Source organism: Magallana gigas, chromosome 2 (assembly GCF_963853765.1).
Source record: "Magallana gigas chromosome 2, xbMagGiga1.1, whole genome shotgun sequence".
NCBI classification, from domain to species: domain Eukaryota; kingdom Metazoa; phylum Mollusca; class Bivalvia; order Ostreida; family Ostreidae; genus Magallana; species Magallana gigas.
Genome location: NC_088854.1, coordinates 41,993,116 through 42,011,550, shown reverse-complemented (window position 1 = coordinate 42,011,550; position 18,435 = coordinate 41,993,116). Strand labels below are relative to the sequence as shown.

At 32.3% G+C, this 18,435-nt stretch overlaps 1 protein-coding gene across 1 annotated transcript; it reads right to left on the bottom strand.

Moving 5' to 3' along the window:
- Nucleotides 1-871: 871 nt before the first annotated feature.
- On the bottom strand, nucleotides 872-17,670 carry LOC105331102 (cell adhesion molecule Dscam1). The gene is made up of 14 exons (XM_034445132.2): nucleotides 17,437-17,670; nucleotides 13,453-13,574; nucleotides 12,870-12,951; nucleotides 10,998-11,174; nucleotides 9,940-10,047; nucleotides 8,792-9,016; nucleotides 8,228-8,263; nucleotides 7,682-7,788; nucleotides 6,549-6,633; nucleotides 4,299-4,466; nucleotides 2,785-2,924; nucleotides 2,441-2,642; nucleotides 1,890-2,117; nucleotides 872-1,608 (listed from the first exon to the last, which is right to left on the bottom strand). The coding sequence occupies exons 1-14, from the start codon at nucleotides 17,483-17,485 to the stop codon at nucleotides 1,565-1,567; spliced, it is 1,773 nt and encodes a 590-aa protein (XP_034301023.2). The 5' UTR covers nucleotides 17,486-17,670; the 3' UTR covers nucleotides 872-1,564.
- Nucleotides 17,671-18,435: the final 765 nt, after the last annotated feature.

Sequence of the window (18,435 nt, the reverse complement as noted above, 5' to 3'; positions counted from 1 at the left end):
TCTTGTTTTAACAAACTGCATACATTTTATTCTCTCTATCTTGAGTCGATATGTTGTTTTTTTAATAAACTGTTTTACTGAAAGGCTTGGTGGGTTTTTTTCTTCTGTTAATTAAACTGGTTACATATAGCGAGTATTGCAGAAAAAAATTACAACTAGTGTAATCCGCTTCACTTTCACATTTCGTATAAAATACTTAATAATGCATTTAACTGTTTATAGTTGCACCCAATTCTCTTATTTTGAAATAGGAGACGCATGACAATTGTCTTCATAGGCAATCGGACTTTTTATACATAGAAGTAGTCTATTCTATCAAGGTGAACACCTTGCACAATTTTTCAACATATTCATCCCGATACTTGCATGTTGTTTGTGATGCAAAAGTCTTGTAGTCATTTATATTTAAAGGAGATACATTCTACAATTATTGCTGTTTTTTAAGGTCAATACAGTGATTTAGATGATTGGCTCATATCCAACTATGTTGAAAAAAACCAGAACGTTATATTAACCTGCAATAGACCTAGGAGGTCAATATAAAATTTGAATTTCTCTACATATGAGTAAAAATAGATCTTCCAGTGAAATATTGCGTTTCTCAATTTGTTCGGTTATGGCTTCATACTAAAATCTTCGCTTGATAACACTCAGTATGATATGTCTGTGTCAGTTCGTTGCTGAATCATATAATAAAAAAATCATTGCTGTTTATTCGATCAGTGCAATGATTTAGCTACCCGAGAAGTACAATATTCACCGAGCCTATGCTAGGTCAAATTTCACTTGGTATCGACATGATTATCCGGCGCATTGTTTAATTGTGAATACGAGTGACTATACTATTCTGATAACATCTAGAAGCGGGATATTGAATGCATTCCGTTTATTTGAAAAGATAAATATAGGTATAGTTTTTATGTTAAGGTCAAGATCTAGTAAATGATTCCAAACCCCACTATCACTAACTTTCCTCAGGTCACCACTCAGTCTTAAGTCTGAGTTTTTACCTCAAATTCATGCACTTTTCATTTAAGAATATGAGTTGTGGACTGAGTTGCATGTTTTGACAATTTTTTTTGGTCCTATAATTCTTATGACGTCATTACTTCTCGTACTTTACAGCTTTAAAGAAATCAGGTAAAAGAATGAAACATTTTCTTGACATTCTATATTAAATTTAAAAACGGAAAAAGAAATCCCGAACCTATATTTAATTTGACATCATTTCAAAGACGTGGCCAGGAAATTGTTAATGCCGATTTGGAGACTCTGTAGGCATTGTACATGTATATTTATTTCATTGGTCAAATTATTTAAAACTATTATTTATTCTATATATTTTAATTAAAATCATTAAAAACATAATTTTTGGCGTTTACCAAAACTTAACGCACTATCAAACAAAGCTATTTTTGAAATAATTTATATACTTCATTAAATTGTAGGCACCTTAAAGTTTCATGACTAGATCTTGACCTTAACGCTAAATATTAGTATAGTTTATTCCTTTAAAAGATAAAAAGTATATAGCAAGAATAGTAAGGAGTTGTGTCCCATCGGATCACGGCAGACTCGGGCATCCAGTCCCTTGACAGTCCAATGTTTCTGAAAATCAAAGAATGAGCAGTCAGAAAATCTAAAGCACTATATTGCCTATTGAATTTTTGAACGTCATCAATATGTTGTAATTTTATTTTCAGAATGAGTATTCACGTTTGTTGAAGAAACTGAAGGCACGAATTGTGTATATTATAAAGGAAATTTTATCTTCTGTTGTCAGGGCTTATTACGTTCCTTACACAATGATTATGTTTAAGTAAGACTTACGTTAGCCATTCATTGTAATACAAATACTATGAGAATATGACAGAAGAAACATCACTTGCCAATTAATGTGATATTTGCAAATCCAATCCCGTAAATGTTATCTGCTACACAAACATAGTCTCCGTAATCGTTGGCCTGGACATTCCTAACTTTAAGAACTGACCAAAAAGTATTTCTCTCCAACTGAATACCATATTGTTTGGTGATTTCGTATTTATCATCGTCCTCAATTTCAAGTCTGCCGTACTCTGTTTCCTTTATCCATTTCACATTTGGTTCGGGGTAACCTGTGGATTAGACAGTAATAGAAATTGATTTTATAAAGAAGTCATCATCTTAAAAAGGAAAATTCACACAAATTAACCATCAGATCTACCTAATATTTAAGATATGATATGTTTAGCTATATAAAGTATTATTTAATAAAAATCCATATAATTTACCTTTAAGATTTAGGTATTTATTTTCCCGTATTTCTATATGGAGCACTTTTTGTAAAGGAGGTCAATACAATTTAAAAATGGCCACGCCAATCGAGACCTCTTAATCTTTGTGCATTATTTAACGAACATGTACAATAAGAAAGAAAATGTATTTTATTTTTTTTTACCTTCAACTACACACACCATTTTAGCATTAAACCTTCTGTTTTGTGCTTGGCCGACAACAGAATGCAATGGTGTACAGGAGGGTGGAAAATAAACATTAATGTCCACTTCATGTCTTGCCGACGGACTGATGCCGTTGTCAGCGACACAGGTATAGATTCCCCTGTCATTTTTTTGTATATTAGTCAGAGTTAACTGTGTTCCCTAAAAATAAAAATGTATAGGTTGATAAAATTTATAACTTACACTACTTCGTATTCCTTTCCACGGAAAAATGGAATGATCAATATTCAACTCGTTAAGTCGCTTTGGAAAGAACACAATAGATTGTATTTTAGATCATTACCCTGTGTTTGTACCCAGATGCATATTCCCATGTGATGTTTGGATTCGGGAATCCACTGGCCTCGCATGTTATATTGAGTGAAGATCCCAAGTCAACATTTTGAACAGAAGGCATCTGATTCACCTGTATCTCTGGAGGAGCTATATAAAATAGTCCATATTGAATTCATCACAAAGGGGTAAAATATTATCAAGTTGAGATTAAGAATATGAAAGTCAATGTTATTCGGAGTAATTACTTTGATTCAATTGATCATGTATGTGTCTCACAAATGGGGAGGGGAGGGGTTTATTGTATACCCTTTTTGTTGGATTGTACAAATCATAATTGAGATAAAAAATCATTTTTTATTTTGCTAATAGTGAAGGTAATATCATAAAATTCCATACTATTTGGCAAACATCCATTTTATCCTATTCTCTTATATTTCTTCACAAATAAATAAATGGTGCATTTTTATAATGCCACTAGACTTTGACCCGTGCATGCACGTGTTGACATTGCATTTCAAATATTTACGTAACAAAGCGATAAGCATACAATAATGCTACTTATTTCACTACACTCTCCTTAGTTAGAATAATCAAACTGTGTCTCGGGAAGGCCCTCACCACAGTTATAATGCCTCCCATATACCCGTTATGTAACAGAAAATTGCAGAATCGCTCCAAAACGATTTTGGAGAAAATTAATGAGGTTGCATTAAAAATAACATTCAAATTAATCATAATAACTTTTTTGAGACAGTCACTGTAAATACCTTTCATCTAAAAATTTAATCCATATAATGGAAGAATTCAATACTTTTTCACCGCAGTACACGTATTTTCTTTGCTACAGAGTCAAACGAAACGCATTCAATCGTAAAACCGGGTTCGTAGGACATTTATCATTTTAACTATAAAACCTTCCATCTTCACTCTCCTAAGTTTAATGTGAATTTTATGCATGGAATCAAATATTTTTTTAATTTTTTTTTGCCATCACGATGACAAAAGTAAGTATTAAGTTGATTTGTATATTATGATATTTCATGATATTCTCTCATTACAAATCAAAAATTTATATGAACAGAATATTAAACAGATTTCCAATGAAAATTTACACGTATTTGTATTATCCTTTCTGAATGTGATATTGTGGAAACATATTAAACTAAAGATCCCGTGAGCGTGAATGTATTGCGCTTGCGCTAGATTGTAAAATCCAAAAAATCCAGATGATTTACGTGATTTTTTTAAAGGAATTTACGTTGATTATTGATAAGCGAAGCTTAATTGAGAAAAAATATAAACAAACTGGTAACCTTCAAGTACCAATGACGTTTAGAATTTTTAAAACAAAAGACAGTACTTTTCCAATTTATCGGTATTAAAGCCCCAAAATTTGAGTCTATTATTTTAATATAGTAGTATACATGTAGATGTGCATTCCATACCTTTATATAACATTACTTAATATTTCCAATTCATTATTACGCTGAATAATTATAAGGTCATTTTCGTTTTACTTACTTTTCACAGAGAGAAAAGTGGATTTTTCAGGCCAAGCAGAGTTGTCGACTCCATACTTTTTCACAGTACAACTATAAATGCCCATGTCAGCTACAGTCAGGTCTCGAATCACCAACATGAATGTAAATCTGGATCCATTGGTATTTACTTGTACACTCAGGTGTGGATCTATAAAACGTAATAACAAATAACATATATATATATATATATATATATATATATATATATATATATATATATATATATATGTATATATATATATATATATATATATATATATATATATATATATATATATATATATGTATATATATATATATATATATATATATATATATATATAAAACACGTGACACTGTTTCATGTATCTAAAGTATGAACGGAAACTATAGTGTTTTCGGCAAAAACAAATTTAACCGATAATAATCATTCAGAATTGGGTTCGTTTAGCTTTTTATTACAGAATGATGTGTTAAGTTAAAAGGGCAGTAAGAAACCAAATTATTTTTGTAATACTTTGTTGCATTTCAGTAAAGATATTATTGATTATTGTATTAATAGAGTTTAGGAACATTTGTAAAACAAAATTTATATAACAACGAGAGAATTATTAATGTAACATCGTGACGGTCCAAAATATATGATTGCGCCCACGAGAAAAGGGTGCTTTTGACATTTTTAACAAAACAGAGAAACAACGTCACAAACACATGACGTTGCGTCATAACGTCGTCTGAAAAGCGTAGAATTTATGAAGCGTCATTTTCATCGCTTATAGTTTTTATACCTTTTTTAAAATTTATTTTCACTTTTTTTCGAATCATCTCTTATTATACTTTATTTGCACACAAATTTGATTGACTACATGTATTTCTATTTTTCCCGATATTAGCTCAATGTTCCAAATTGGCTACATGTTTTTTTGCTATTAATTTGCAATTGATTTCAGGTGTCTGTTTCACCTTTTTACATCACAAATAAAAAAATTTAATCTTATTTTAAAGATAGGAAATAATTATTCAGACGACATACTGTAGATTCCTTATTTTACTTAATTCCGTGATTCAGCAGTTTCCACCAAATCGCGAATGCCGAATTTTTATATAAGGAATAAGGAATCATTCTTTGAGTATTATGAGGTGATCATTTTGGTCGAGGCGTGATCAAATCCAATAAAGCCCGAAGGGCTTTATGATAGATTTGATCACGCCCCGACCGAAATTATCACCTCATAATATTCCTTATTACTTATATTTATATGATTTTAGGCCATCGTACGATTAAATCTTTAAATATAAATAAGCAAACCCCGCCGCCGCCTCAATTTGACACCATTTGTATTAGTGGTTATATAGTACAAAATCGATACGTAGTGTTATCACAGACAAAGACACTGGATAATGTAAATACATGTATTATAGTTGAATGTAGTTTACAATTGTCAAAAAAAGCCAGATTTTAAAATTCGCGAGATGCGCTTCTCCCGATATTTATTCTTCGTGTTTAAATAGGAATCTACGCTAAAAGTGTGTTCATTAAGAAAGCAAAAAAAGAAAAAAAAACCTAACAAATACATGTACATGTATCGTCTTTATTCAGCAAGTACCGTTGCCAGTATTGTTTTAACGATGTACGACTTTTTAATTTATGCTACATATACATGTTCTATAAACTTTTTTTCCTAAATCATTTTTTGATAGATTATTAAAAATGCAGTAACTAGAAACATGTCTGGTTGAACAAGCTAAAAAGAACACAGTAAAAAATCTGTTTTTAAAAAAAACCCGATGAAATGTCTGCAGTTCTGCACATATCTCACCGATCCGGTAAATACTTGTATTGTTTAATTTGTCCTAAGTTTAAATAGTATGTGCTTGTGTTTTCTCACACAATCTTAATGTTTAGTTACAAAATGAATCTGATATGCCATTAAAAAACCCCACAATTTCTTGTTTTTATTCTATTAGGCCGAGTCTTATTATTTCTACTCCATGTATTTTGATGAAATTTCCTGCATGAAGTTTTACTGTTATATAAATTGTTCTTAGATAAAAAAAAAAAAAATTAGTGACCCCGATTTCCTGTGTTGTCTTGAATGTTATCAATTTTTTTAGAAGGCCCTATTGGAATTTGTTGAAGATGCGCTAAATCTCACTTTTTGTGCATATTTTTTGTATCTTTGTCCATGATTTCTTTTCGACCGATCGATTTAATATTATATAATCAACTTTGTTCTATGCACTCCCTTACCGTCATTAATTATGTTGGCGTCTTCACTTAAATTAATCAAATAATCGCTTTCATCATAGCTTCTCCCGTGTCTTGCCCACATGACCTTTAGAAAAGATATGATTTCATGAATTTGATGTTACCAGTGTTATTTATTCCATTATCTTTGCACAAAATACATTTTTAATTGTTCAGAAAATATGCTTTAAAGCTACAACTTTGATTTTATACATAAATTGGATATATATGATAAGGTTTAACTTTTTGTTATACTTGTGACGTTACATGGGAATATTTTATATTTTAGATAAGTTCTTTATTAGAGAGTTTTGAATTTGTTCGCTTTTAGGAAAAATCAACTTTTTGGAGTTTCAAAAAAACTGGAACAAAAACAAAAGAAATACAATAGTTAACTTTGTTATGGCTTGTAACAGTGTGCGTACAATTATATCCAATAAGTTAAATGCCGGAAAAAAACAACAGCAATACGATAAAATTAATTAAAGTGGCAATTAAAATTAATTCCTTGCGTTTAATTTGGTATCCACAGATTTCCTATGTTAAGATTCGACACCCCTCTTTTCAATTGTTGCCCCACCCTACCACCGATTTGAACAAACTTAAATCTACATTACCCGAGGATGCTTTCACACAAATTTAAGCTTTTTTGGCCAAACAATTCTTGAGAAGAAGACTTTTTTAAAATACCAATAAATTTTCAATCCTTCTTACATACTTCCGTGAAACAATACGTTGCAATTCATTTGAACAAACTCTAAAATCCCCTTACCAAGAATGCTTTGTACTAAGTTTGGTTGAAATTGGTCCAATGGTTTTGGAGAATACGTCAAAAATTTAAAATTTTAAGGACAGACAGACAGGATTGACAGAAGGATGCACGAAAAAAGTTATCAGAAAAACTTACTATAGCTTTAAGCCCAAATAAGCTGAAACACAAACTTTCATTATTTAATTACCTTAATTAACCGAGAGATGAAGTATGCAAAACCTCTTTGTTTTTTTTTTATGTACGATAAAACACACATTGACTACGTTTTGCGAAATCTTAGTACATAATCAAATCTGCCATAACGTTGTCTAATTTATCTAATGAGATATCCAATGTTTTTAAATGCTTAAAATTGTTTACTTACGACTGTATCATAACCCTTGTTGGCCACTGTACAGTTTAAATACGCTGTCTCTCCTTCTTTCTTTATATCAGGTAAAATGTCACCAACAATTTCAGGTAGCGCCGATACTTAATGAAAGCAAATGTTCAATAAAAATGTGTCATGAACCGTTAAAAATATGAACGTATTCTGATACATTTCAAATACCTAGAGTAAGTAGAAATCATATCTAGAGGGTTTACGACGCATGAAATATCACATCTGACAAATTAGATCAAACAATAGAATTCCTTGTCAAATGCATATTGAGGGATCTATATCAGAAGCATTACTTGAATGGCTCCTAAGTTCTAGTATGAAGGTTAACTTCGTAAATCTACTTTAATGAAATATCAACTCTTCGAAAGAAAAAATTAGGTAATTGAAATGGTGAAAAAAGGCGGTCGGTCGGTTGGCAAAAAGCAACCCCTTTTGTACGGATAACTCCTCCTAGAGTTTTCAAAGAATACATGTATATTTAATCATTTTAATGATGTAAAATTAAAGACCACAATGACTTTTTCTTACCTTCAGTGAAACCTACAATCCCCGGTTTCAGAAGCTCTGTGATAAAAAAGATAATATTTATTTAACATTTCAGTTCATTCTTTGTGGTTTCTTTTATACTGTTTCGTGGCCATTAAATAACCTAAGTTAAAATGGTTCCAAACCCAAAGGTCCCGCCTTTTATTTTTACTTTTACATTGAAGTTTAAGAGCATTCAGAAATATATATTTCTATCAGTAATTTTCAGTACTTTCAATAGCACTTTAAATGTAGAATCATCACTAAATGTGTTCATATAATATAAAAAATTCATGAATGTATAATTTAGAACTTAATTAAAATCCTTAAAATTTTAAATCGTTTTGTATTACAAAATTCAATTTAATTAAACTAATATCATATATTAATTAAAGTATATACTAAAATAATAAAAAAAAAACCAACTGATTAAACCTTGGTTGTATCATATTTGATTTAGTTTTGCATTCGTTTATTTCCAATTCTTTCTTCTTTTTATTAAACAAACAACAAAACAAATGTATATACCATGCACATCCCTCATCTGAGCAAAAATGTCAAACTTACTGTTTAACCGGATAGAAGCTTCGGCTCTGCCATGACTGTTATCACCTCTACAAACATAGTTATCGAATCCCACGAATTCCACTTTCTTGACCAGAAGCGTGGACAAAATGAATTCTTTGACGTTGATGTCCTTTTCAGTGATGTCATATTGATCATCGTCCAGGATTTCAATCAGATCTCCATTTTCGGACTCTTTCATCCACTTTATTGCTGGTGGCGGATTTCCTTTAATTAGTAAGAACACCGATTTATTACTTTCTTTTTAAATTAAAGATATCCAGCGGCATTTTTAATTTTATTTTCAAATGTATAAATGTGGGTTTTTTTCAAGTTTTACAATTGAACATGTGTCTATGAGGCTGATTCATTGATATAAGAAAAGATGATAAGAATATTAAAAATTTACAATCCGTTGAAATAGGAAGTTTGCTTGCTGACATAAAATGACAAACCAATAAGAACTCGTAAGACTCAAGAACCCCTCTTATACAACACGTACGCTTTTGATGTCTACAATGCACTATATATGTAAACACAAGAAAATTCAACATTGTTGCCAATCTATTTTGATGACAATAAAACACACATTTCAAAGAGTTTGGCCAGTTCCATTTCAGGTGGGGGGTTTTTTTTGGCCAGATTTGCAAAACATTTATATCTATCCTCCGGAAGGACATACATCTATTTGGTGCGGTACATGTATTTTTGAATTTATTCAATCTATCAAGTTAATGTTAAAGTAATGATTCACCGTTATTTTCATTTTATTTCAAACAGCATTTTATCTACTCGAAACCTTCCAAGTAAAAAAGTTATTGCACAAATTACACGTGTTCAAGTCCAATCAAGTCAAAAATTATTATTATCGCAGCCGAGTATTAAATGGATGTAGAAAAACTAAATTCCTATTTTATTTCAATTTTTTTTACATACATTTACTTCCAAAAAATGTTGGATGGATTCCATGATAATTCATTTTTATATGCAAATGTAAGATGCCAAAAAACAGTTGGGGTGGGGTGGGGGGCAGTCCATCTTGCCCCCCCCCCCCGCCCCCTACCCCCCCCCCCCCCCCCCCCAAATGCCATGTGCCTGTTGTGCATGCAAATTCGACTGAAAGTACAAGTACATTAACCGTATTATTTTACCTGTAATAATACATTGAAGTTTTGCGCTCAGTCCTCTGTATGTAAATTGATCTACTACTGGGTTTATTGGTTTGCAGGTAGGTTCAGGGTCAATTGTTACAGGAACCGCTGTATAATGTTAAAATATCAGCAAGTATAATGAAGAAATTCCAGCATATAACGAAGAAATATCGGCAGATAATGAAGAAATGCCAGCATACAATGAAAACTTAATCTCATACCATATAACATGTCAAATCTATCATAAAGCCCAAAGCCCTCTGGGCTTTATTGGATTTTCAAGATCATGCTCTGACTATAACGGGGAGATCATAATATCCAAAGAATTATTCCTTACACCTTAAATACTGGCGAAATAATTATTGTCAATAAGTAATTTTTCCTTGGTATTTAACAATGAATATTGCACACATCTTCCTAATTCACAGTTTGGCTGAGTATTTCTTGATTTTCTTACAGCTGCTCTTATAGGAAATTTTATGTAGGCCTACATGTAAGTTACTCTTCATCCATCCATTTAACTTTGTCGCTTACTAAAAAATATTTACATTTTCTAGTGGCTTTCTCTGTGATAACACTACATATCAATTTTGTACTATAAAACTCATGACTTCAAATGACGCCAAATTGACGCCACCGGGGTTTGCTTATTTATATTTAAATATTTAATCATACGATTGTTTAAAATTATATAAATATAAGTAATATTGAATCATTCTTTGAATATTATGAGGTTATAATTTCGGTCGGGGCGTGATCAAATCTTTCATAAAGCTCTTCGGGCTTTATTGGATTTGATCACGCCCCGGCAATAAATATCACCTCATAATACTCAAAGAATGATCCATTATTCCTTAAAAAACTCTCTGCACCGTTGTATTTTATGCATGTAAATAAATAATTAAAAACATGTCGCTTTGGCGGTCTCTCTGCTACCCCTAGTGTAACCTTTAAGTAAATTGTAATCAAGCTTATTAATTAAATGTCATAAAACTAAGTCAGATACATGTACTTATATGTTGGCCACTGCCACTTCAATGAAATTTATTAATACTTACACTGCACTGTCAAATTGCCAGTCTTTCTAGGGTAGTACTGTTCGAAATTTCTCATTCCAACGATTTCTAAAATGCACATGTATTCGCCAGCATCCGCCTCTTCGAGGTATTTGATCTCCAGCGTGTACGTGCTTTTGTCTCCAACATTGCGTATCTTTACAGCGTATTTATACTCATCTGTGCAATAAAAGAGAAAATAGCATTTGATCCTATACGTTTCAATTGTGAAATAAGAAAATATTTCTTATTGAGTTTATCGCGTAAATTACATTTAAATTCATATTTAAAAAAATGAATTTTCAAGGAGCTGAGCCCCTCCCCCTAACTTTTGTCATTTTTTTTTCGTCCGACTGCTAAAACATATAAACATATATTAAATCTAAAGAATATATATGAAAAAAATGCTGAATAAATCGAAGTTAATATAGATTTAGATTTGTTAGTTTGTGCTTATTTGCTGTTGAATTTTGAACCGGTTTCATGATCAAAATTCCACGATGCGGGTCAATTTTCAACGGATTGGGGTCTTAAATCAACGCCTTTGGTCTCAATATTCAACGATCAAAAATGACCCCCGGGTCAACTTTCAACCCGGGTCACATTTCGTCGTTACACCGGCAGCTAGTAGTCATTAAGGAAATACAATTTATTTATTTTTTTTAAATGAACTATCTAGAGTGTAACATCAGGTCAAATAAAAAATAACGTTCTAACAGTTTTTACTTAGAATTCATTATATTTAATCATCGCCATGTGCAACCAGATGTAGATATACTAACTTGATAGACAGGATTAAATTGAATTAAATAAATCGTAATTGCATGATGCATATCAGAGAGATATACGTGTAGATACCGGTCATTATTTTCAATGCCACATGTCAGATTTGGATTTAAAACATTAAATGTCATAAATGTGTCTTATTTTCCCCCTCTAGTGTTGCAACCTATGTGAAATTTTGATGTTTAAATCGCTCTCATAAGTTTAGGATATAGAATGACATTTGGAAGATTTAAGTAAGGAATAACATTTTTATGTCATCGCTTATAATACAAACGTATTATCATATGATGAGCTTTGAATAGAGAACATGTAACAATTTATTTATTGTTACCAGTTGCCAAGTGTGTTGCTAACGCTGAGAGTAATAGAAAACTGCGTCCAAACCAATTAGGTAGCAAGGGACAGTTTCGAATAAAGTACCCGTCAATATTTTTGTAAAATTGAGAGTTGCTGTACTTGAAGGCTTATGAGTGTTGCTAAAATTCATGAAATGATTTTTAATGATTATCATTAGTTAGAGGGGTGTCTCTTGTTGAAATTGATATGCAATACGTAGGCCCCTTATGTTAGGTACATGAGAATCAGAAGTAAAATGCGAAACCTGCGGCTATGACTGTTGTGCTGACTTTACACAGTGAAATTGCAAGTTACAGACGGGAGGTAAAATAACACGAAAAGTAGGTGGATGGGACATTGAAAACTATACACCGGTAAGTTTGTGACATGTGATAGTGCAACATGCACGCAGTACGGAAGGTCAACCCTCTGCAGGGAATTAGCTGGGGGAGGTCTAAAAAGCTGAAAAATCATGAAAAATTAGCAAAATATGAAAGGGTCAAAATCTCATAAAAACCAGTATGTAGAGAATTTTACAGGTTTTGATTAGTAATTTTCTTCAGAAATTGGTGATTGGCCTTATAAAGAGTGAATTAAAGGTATTTGTGCTGAATGGGAACTGAGGAAATTCTAGTTACAGAGTTCCGAAGACATGCATCCCTTGGCTACAATGAATTGTATCAAAAAAACTGTCCCCTGCCACCTTAGATTTCAGTATTTAACATGAAAGTATAATAATAAGATTTTTATTACCCCAAATGACAACATCTTCATCACTGATTATAGACATAGATGGATGATTTGGAATCCTTGTTGGCACTTTTCTCCATTGTACCTAGAAAAAAGTTTTGAACAGAAATTCTTACAAGGCGTTAATCATTTTAATAATAATCAAAATATCTTTTTTATAGAATTAGTTTCAATGTTATATGATATAGCCAGCTATACAATCATATGTTATGCATTGCTTTATATACTGTATACAGGGTTATTTTCGCTCCCGTTTTATTTTTGCCCCTTTCGCCCTTGTTGTTAGCGGGCGAATTTAAGACTTGGCGAATTCTGATGTCTTCAATTATTTTTCTTTAAACACAAATGTGTCTGGGCGAATTCAAGACGGGGCGAAACTGTTTGCAAGTCTAGAAGGGCGAAAATTACACGGGGCGAAAATAACCCTGTACACAGTATTCATGTTTATTTACATTTATTTCTTTATCCATAATTTATTACTATGTAGCATTTTTGACGTGTTTAAACCCAGTAAATAACGAATAAACAATAAAAAAAGAGTAGTCTGATAAGAAACTAGTGAAAATCAAAAGGCCACAGTGCTTACCCTAGAGGTTGGAAAATTTTTGACCACTGTGCAGTTCAAATAAGCTGTTTGAAAAATCTGTTTTACTTCCGGATTGATTTCTTCCACAATGCCCAAGCCCGGAAATTCCTGCTGTGTGTTAACTTAAATAGGAAGGCATATCAAAGTGAGACATGTTACTTTTATTATACTTCATTACAAGTTTATCTTTTAAAAAGATTGGTGAGCTAGCGCTGTAGCCATCATAAAACACAGAAGCAGATTTTTAAAACATTAGTTTATATTTCTGAATCGATTAATTAAATAGGAAGGCACATTGGTGTACTGGAATAGTGCTGGAGTGGGGTCTCAATTTAGAACTGTGAATATAGAGGCATGGCGTGGCTCATTGACTGTGCCTTAACTACTGTAATTTCAATTTCGAGGTGAAAATTTTCAAGAATCATTGGTACTGTTTTGTAGCAATCGTATCTTCTCGGGCCTTTCCGTCAAGCTCGGAAAACATATCCGAAGTTGTTTTCCGAGCTTGAAGAAATTTAAGATAAAGCTAGCTTTTTATCATTATATCAAAAATAACTTTGCATTATAAGACCTACGGTACTTTTTGACATTTCATTTCAAAACTTCATGTGAAAATGATAAAACGAAATTCAAATGGTACAGCTTATCTGCAGTAGTACAGTATTCCCAGAATCCCCTACTATGGAGTCGAGCATGCGTATTACAGTGGAAAAGACTAACGTAGTTGCAATCGCAACTTCTCGGGCCTTTCCGGCAAGCTCGGAAAAACACCTCGAATGTATTACCTAGGCGTCCATGACAACCCCCCTTTTTGTAAAACTTGAAATAAATAGAACACATTTTACGATCTGTTGAGATGTGAGCTAAACTTCATTAAAGTAAACGATATACACTAAAATATAACACAGAAGCGACATATAAGACTGTCTCGCCGATACTTATTTTAATGGGAAGCGACTCCATTTTGTAGAAAATTCTAACATCCGGTGATGTTGATACATTCGAGGTGTTTTTCCGAGCTTGCCGGAAAGGCCCGAGAAGTTGCGATTGACGTAGTTGCTAGCGCTCGAGAGCGCTAGCAATAATCATTCTATATAACGCGTTATCTGATTGGTTCTAGACAATCACGTGTCAGGGCAATAAATTTAAACTTTATATTTTCCTGTCAAAGTCAAATTTTTTTTTAGCACATTCCATCCCTTATGAAAGCCACGTGAATTTTCATTTCATGCATATGAAGAATCACGAGGGTGAGCATACATGTACGATGTAATCATTAATGAAATGTAATGATTAATTCTAAAAATATCGTTTTAAACCCATTATTAGCAGAAAACTGACATAGAAAGAAAGCGATGATCATTCACTACAGATGTATGTTATTGCTGTGCAATAGCTGAAAAACGATTATAACTCGATGTATTCAAAATTACCACCTGTGGTTTGTTATGATAAACAATTTATTGCATGAACGTCCGTGAAATATGGGGATTTATTCCTCCCAAAAATCATATTTCCCGAGGGCAACATGATTTTCCCGGAGGGAACGTGAAAATATGATGCTTAGTTAACAGCATAATTATCTTAAGTAGGCTCACTACACCTCGAAAGAGTTTCCCAAGTCAGTAGAACATTACTTGATGGCGAATTCGCACTCGTGATCTACGCTTCACAAGACCAATACTTTCACCACTCGGCAGTGATGATATACAACGCACTTTGAAAAATTACGCACTTTGAAAAAAAATTTCAAATTGCGTTAATTTTGGGACCAAGTCAACGCACTTTGAAAAAAAAATATTTTTTTTTCAAAGTGCGTTGATATCGTCGATATTAATGCACTTTGAAAAAAATGTTCATGGTTTAGTGAAAATAGTTGATAGTTTTATATAAAATAAATGATTGTTTTAACCTTGTTTAGCTTAATGTAATATATATTTAAAAAAGAATTCATTGCATTCTTAGCTAACTTGATAAACAGTTCCTAGATGAGAATTTTTTTCTTTTCTCATAAGACAATATCGACAATTTACACAGAAAAAAAATTCGGGGGGGGGGGGGGTTGAATTATTCACATATGACTTAAACTTCATCGCTTAGCAACTGCATTTTCCTTTTTTGATTATGCAGCAAATTTACCTCTTATCTGGTATATTGGGCTATGCCCTAACGAATATGATATATATATATATATATATGAATAATTTCAACTGGCTTATTGCAAATATGATGTAAAAAAGGATACCTTAGTTCTGTTTATCAAAAACAATATTATTTTTTAGAAGATCAGTGCGAGAAAATTAACCCACATCCTTATGCTTGTTTTTAAGTTTATATTAATTTAATGATCGTTAATGTTAATTATATTCTTTTATTGAAGTGATTTATTTGATTAGAATACGAAAAGAGGGTTACTGATGAAACACATAGATTCTTTAACATACTAATAGAGAAATTATTGTTCGGCCAGCCCGTTTTTTCAATAACACTGCATGTACTTATACAGAGCTTATTTCTTTTTCCGATCTTAAATGTTTACCCAAAGTTGTTGAATATCACATGTTTTTGAAGGAAAAATGAGGGGTAGGGGACCTTCTTCTTGTAATCAATTAAATGATGCACTGGTATTTGACCTGTATCTTTGGTTAACCTCCACCCCACCCCCATCCCCGTTCTAAATACGGTAAATTAAATTCACAAGTGTTAATAAATCATCATACTATCAACAAATTAGAAATTCAGTTCCAGAATTTATGATATAAAAATATTTTTTCAAAGTGCGCTAAGAGTGTCGATACTATAAAATGTTGATGCACCTTCATAAAAAAATTTCAAAGTGGGTTAACTTGGTCCAAAACTTAATGCACTTTGCAAAATATTTTCAAAGTGCGTTGATTTTGTCTAAAAAAAAATTCAAAGTGCGTAATTTTTTCAAAGTACGTTGCCACAAACCAATTCGATTGATGCAAACAATTTAACAAAACATTTAAACCGCCATCCGGTGATGTTGTGTCTTCAGAAGTAGAAAATATTGATGAATAAGCTACCCAAAATTTCACGATAACAATACAGAATCATAAAGATTATAATTATTTGGGAATTCTGCTATTCTGCAGTATTATATGGTTTGATTGTACAAAGTGTTCATTTCTGTAGGTTTCCATGAGCTAGATGACGCGAAGTGAATACGGAGAACGGAGTTAATAAAAAGCTACAGAAAGCAATGGAAATGAACTGTGAACGATTGGAGCAGGCAATAGAATGTTGAAACAAGTAGTAGACGAAAGTTGTATGCAGAAACAATATCGCTTCGTTTACAGTATTTTTGGAGCATATGTAATATGGTAGAAGAGAGCGATCAAGTAAAGTAAATTCACAATAGTGACAAAATCTATGAGGGAAGATGTGATTGAATATTATCACTTCAATCTACAATTCAAGTGAACTAAAAAAAAAGAAAAAATGATATGATGAAAATTGCTCATGTAATGGAGGGGGTATCGATAAGAGCAAGCATTGACAGACAGAAGGGGTAAGTGGTATACATTGAGAAAACGCAGTAAAAGCGTGTGTAAAAGTCATGCACGGATCCAAAAAATTTTCCCCGGGGGTGGGAGGTGGAGATGATAGTTGTGTTTGCAGACAGGGGGGGGGGGGGGTGGTCCAGGCCTAATCTCGGTACCTTTGCTATGATAATTTTAAAAGAAATTTAAATTTCCCCTGGGTGCGACTCCCTTTCCTCCAGATTCGAGCATGAGGAATGATATGGGCAGAAAGAAATATCACAAATTCGAGGTAATTCTTCAGAACATGAATTTTATTCATTCTCAAGATGTATGCAAGAGAAAATAAAATCCAAAACTGTACAGGGTCTCAAAGAAAGAAGAGTACACACAATGAGTATTTGTAGATAATGAGATGGTCTTCTTGGCAAAATACTTCTTTTACTTTTAGAAAACTAAAATAAAAATATATCAAACTTACCAAGTACAGGAAATAGCGCAATTGCTACAAGAATCAAAGTGCTTATCATCTTCGAGTATCTTCAAGTTCCTTCTGGTTTAGTTTAAAGGTTTCTTCAAGGTTTCAGACGCAGGTCAGAACCCATGTACAGAGCTGGGTTGGTCGTTCTCCAAAGCATCAACCGAATCCTATTAATACATGTACAATGCACCACGTGATCAGTTTATCCAATATTACTTCTGCACTGCATGTAAACATATATTTTGTCCATACAATTTTACACATTATAACAACCTTGGTTTATAAATGCGCATTAAAATACTAGGTCCATCTGCGATTTTTCCTGGAAATGCAAGCCATTACTAAATGTCATCCATTTGATGAGAATTAAATGAAATTGATAATTGCCTATATCCTTGATATTCATCATACAAGCGAGCTTTATTACAACCGGCGAAGTATTTAGCAATAAATCAAAAAACCATCTGTTAAAATATGGCTTATTTTCTATCAACTGATACGGTAGTTTATTTTATTATCATTTCAAATCACAGAGAACAAAGTAACATCATTTTATGTTATATTGTACAGAGCAACCCAGTTTCATATGTCCTTTCTCTATTTTTAGCTCACCTGAAGAAAAAGGTCAAATGAACTTTTTCAGGAACAAATGGACCTTTTTCAATCTTTGCTTGCACTAACAACCTCTTACGGAAAAGGACATTAATTGTTAAAAGAAAATGCGGTGTGGGTGGTTTATTTTACAGAGAGAGAGAGAGAGAGAGACTCGAATATAACGTACACGAATGTAGCGAATAACAACTATAACGAATTCTTATTCAGGTTCCGGCAAAATTCTTAACCTTTAGAAAATTATCGTATATCGGCTATAACATATGATTTTAAAATCTTCGCTATCAAAGTTTTAACGTATTTTAACGTCTTTTATCATTCATATAACAATTTTTTTCCACAACAAATTACATTCGAGTTACATGAAACTTTAAGATGCATATCTTA

What these genes read in the sequence shown, in the direction of transcription:
- LOC105331102 (XM_034445132.2), bottom strand. Translation starts at nt 17,485, where the DNA reads ATGATAAGCACTTTGATTCTTGTAGCAATTGCGCTATTTCCTGTACTT. An exon ending in GATTGTAGGTTTCACTGAAG is followed by an intron (nt 7,789 to 8,227) that starts GTAAGAAAAAGT and finishes GCTTTCATTAAG; the next exon opens with TATCGGCGCTACCTGAAATT. An exon ending in CATCTGGGTACAAACACAGG is followed by an intron (nt 2,643 to 2,784) that starts GTAATGATCTAA and finishes TTTTATTTTTAG; the next exon opens with GGAACACAGTTAACTCTGAC.